At 35.7% G+C, this 3,901-nt stretch overlaps 1 protein-coding gene across 1 annotated transcript in view; it reads right to left on the bottom strand.

Annotated features, from left to right (window-relative positions):
- usp54b (ubiquitin specific peptidase 54b) overlaps positions 1 to 3,901 on the bottom strand; it is a 67,802-nt gene that overhangs the window by 38,675 nt on the left and 25,226 nt on the right. Inside the window, exon 3 of the mRNA XM_008300407.1 lies at positions 1,164 to 1,256. Coding sequence (XP_008298629.1) covers positions 1,164 to 1,256 — 93 coding nt within the window. The remainder of the gene's footprint in view (positions 1 to 1,163; positions 1,257 to 3,901) is intronic.

The raw sequence follows: 3,901 nt of genomic DNA, 5'->3' as shown, positions 1-3,901 counted from the left end.
TGCATAAAGGCACTGGAAAGCTGTCACCAAAGTAGGAAGCATAAATGATTACATTTTCAGATCTGAGTAAACACGGTGTCCATGTAGAGTAATCTGGTGGAGCTACAGATTACAGTTTTTTAACCAAGTTTAACTCTTTCATCACTGAAGGACAAAACGTCACTTTCAGGAACAACAAAAAGATGTTTACCTGCAGCACACACGTGGTTTATTTACCACCAGCTGGTACATTCAGCTTCCTCAAAGCTCATAACTGCAGGTTTTTGCGATCAGTACGTGATGTGTGATCAGAACTCGATGGATGCTACACAGGCACCATAAGTTCATCCTGTGTTTATTCTGTCTGTACTGCTGGGAGTGTGTAACCGAAGAGGGCACTTTGGTTTGTTTTTCTCCTTTTTTTTTTTTGAAACCGAGGGATCAAAAGTATTAGAGAGTGCTGCATAACCTGCTGCAAGAATCTCCCCTGCAGTGTTTTTAATGGGAGACACAGCAGCTCTCTGCTTCCAAACAGGAGTGTGGACGTACGCCGGCTTCACACACAAACACACGGATCGCTCCAAAGACAAAAAATTAAATTTGATAAACGCTTAAAATGAATATCTTTTTCAATCTCTGAGCATAAAACAGGAATAAAGAAATACAACAACGCTGCTATTAGTACTTTGAACTGCGCTCGATTTTGTAATATTTTACATAATGTCCGTAGTTTGTTTTTATTAGCTTGTTTTATTTTATTTGCATTTAATGTGCACGGTTTTGTTCTGTTATGTGCTCGTAACCGCTTCACTGTAGATCTTATGTTATGTTTTTGTGCATTATGGTGCAAAAGGTAATAAAGAATCTGAAATTACAGCAAAAAATGAAGGAAATAATGAAGAACAAAGGGAAAAGAAATGAGTAAAGTCATATTTTTTAACGATATATGTTTAAAGTGTCACACATGAGCTGAGATTCAGTGGATAAAATGCACTTAATGCGACTCAACTGATCCCCGGTTTGCGTTTCAACGCAGATGTTTATGTGGCACGAATAAACAGAAGCAGAAAACGTGAGCTGGAACACGATGAATAATGGAAACAGAGGCCGCAAAATTAGCGACAGAAACTCAAAGAGAAAACGCAGCAGCAGAGACGCTGCTTCAGCCGTCAGAGCGTTTTTACCTTCAAGGCGCAGAAGATGCACGAGTCCTCCATGCACTTGTGGGTGGTCAGCTGTCGAAAGCTTCGGCGGAAGATGTCGAGATGCCACAAAACCTGGGAGACAAAACACGTTTACGGTTTAGACACAGAAACGAGAGCCTCCTGTTCTTTCTGTACTTTGTTTTTTCTCTATAATTTTGCCCTTTTTTGTTCTTTCTCTGAGCACATGTGGTTTAATCCTGNACCTGTCCAGGTGAACCTGCCTTCACCCTGAGTCAGCTGGGATAGACTTTAGTGACCCTAGTGAGGATTAAGGTGTAGAGATGATGGATGGATGGATGGATGGATGGATGGATGGAGGCTTGTCATGATGGAGGTTAGAGATACAAGTAGAGCATCACTGGTCACTATTTTCTACCGTGTACTGACTCGTTCCAGAGTTGATGGTGTTGAGAAGCTGCAACAAACTGAAAGATCTCAGTGTTTAGATGCTTTTCTACCAACTTATTTACCTTTATTCTTACCTTCATTAAGACTCGTGTGGAAGCCAAGAACACAATAACAACTGATAACGTGATAAATTTACTGTTTTTAAAATGTAGCACAATGGCATAATACCTGGCCAATAATGTAATAAAAGTCCTGAACCAATAACGTAATAACTCATTCCGTTATATTACGTCATTACATTTGCAAAGAAGTTTTTTTTTTACCAGGCCAATAACACAATAACTTATTATGTTATTGGTTCAAGACTTTTATTACGTTATCAGCCGTTGTTACATTATCGGCTTCTACGCTCCTGTTTCATTGTTTTTTAGTGCTTTTACTGTTCTTATTGTCCTTTTTAATGATTTTATTATAATTTTATTGTATTTTGCATTCTAGATGTTTTAAATTGTTTTACATTCTGTGTTCAGCACTTTGTTTTGACTTTTGTTGCGTTAAACTGCTTTATAAATAAAGTTGAGTTATTCTGTATACGACAAAAAAACTCCACGGAAACACCAAAGCAAAGCAGCGAGCAGATAATTGTCGCAACAAATAATTTATCCACTTTTTATCATATTTTCTTTTATTTTTATTTCCAAATCAGAAATACTTTATTGACCTCCTATAGGGGAAACTGCTTTCGGTTACAGATGCTCCCAATCAAAAGTCTTATAGTAAAAATATATAATAAAAAAGTATTAATATTGAAAATAAAATAAATTATAACACAAAAAATAAATAGACTTTCTACTTTTGTCTGTGTATATACAGTGAAATAATAACAATAACAATAACAATAATAATAATAATAATACCAACTACACTATTTAACTTTTATTTAACCTGGAAGTCTCATCCACATTCAAAACCTCTTCTNGTCCCCCATGACCCTAGTGAGGATTAAGGTGTAGAGACGATGGATGGATGGATGGATGGATGGATGGATGGAGGGTTGTCATGATGGAGGTTAGAGACACGAGTAGAGCATCACTGGTCACTGTTTTCTACCATGAACTGACTCGTTCCACAGTTGATGGTTCTGAGAAGCTGCTGTCCTGTCAGCTGTCTGCTACAAACTGAAAGATCTCAGTGTTTAGATGCTTTTCTACCAACTTAATTACCTTTATTCTTACCTTCATTAAGACTCTGTGTAGAAGCAAATATGGGAACAACGGCCGATAACGTAATAAATTTACCGTTTTTAAAATGTAATAGCACAATGGGATAGTACCTGGCCAGTAACGTAGTAAAAGTCCTGAACCGATAATGTAATAACTTATTACGCTATATTACATACATTACGTTATTAAATTTGCAAAGAACTTTTTTTTTAACCAGGCCAATAACATAATAACTTATTTCTATATCAGTTCAGGACTTTCATTACTTTATCAGCTTCTACGCTCCTGTTTTATTGTTTTTTAGTGCTTTTACTGTTCTTATTGTCCTTTTTAATGATTTTATTCTAATTTTATTGTACCTTGCATCTAGATGTTTTAAATAGTTTCATATTCTGTGTTCAGCACTTTATCTCGACTTTTGTTGCGTTAAAGTGCTTCATAAATAAAATTGAGTTATTCTGTATACGACAAAGAAAACTCCACGGAAATACGAAAACAAAGCAGTGAGCGGATAACTGTCGCAACAAATAATTTATCCATTTTTTATTTTATTTTTATTTCCAAATCAGAAATACTTTATTGACCTCCTACAGGGGAAACTGCTTTCAGCTACAGATGCTCCCAATCAAAAGTCTTAAAGTAAAAATATATAATAAAAAGTATTAATATGAAAATAAAATAAAATATAACACAAAAAATAAATAGACATTCTACTGTTGTCTGTGTATATACAGTGAAATAATAACAATAACAATAACAATAATAATAATAATAATACCAACTACACTATTTAACTTTTATTTAACCTGGAAGTCTCATCCACATTCAAAACCTCTTCTACAAGAGAGACCCAGCCGAGGTAAGAGCCAATCACAACATATTAAGATGCAACAAATAAAACAACCAGAACAACTATTTAAACACAGCGGACCTCTGGAGAAAAACAACCACGTGTCTCCGTCTCCACGTTCTTTATGATGCCCTTGAATCTATTCATCGATACGAGTGTTTCTAATCTAAGATCCTTCTGCAGATGAGTCCAAGACCAGTTTGTCCCAAATCAGTTAAATCCCGTTGAAAAGCAACCAGCATGCAGCAAATGTAATTCTAATAAATACATAAACATCCATCCATCATCTATACACC

This window comes from Stegastes partitus, unplaced genomic scaffold, assembly GCF_000690725.1.
Source record: "Stegastes partitus isolate 25-593 unplaced genomic scaffold, Stegastes_partitus-1.0.2 Scaffold1536, whole genome shotgun sequence".
NCBI lineage: Eukaryota > Metazoa > Chordata > Actinopteri > Pomacentridae > Stegastes > Stegastes partitus.
Note: the sequence above shows the minus strand (reverse complement) of the source record. Positions and strands in the feature narration are given on the sequence as shown.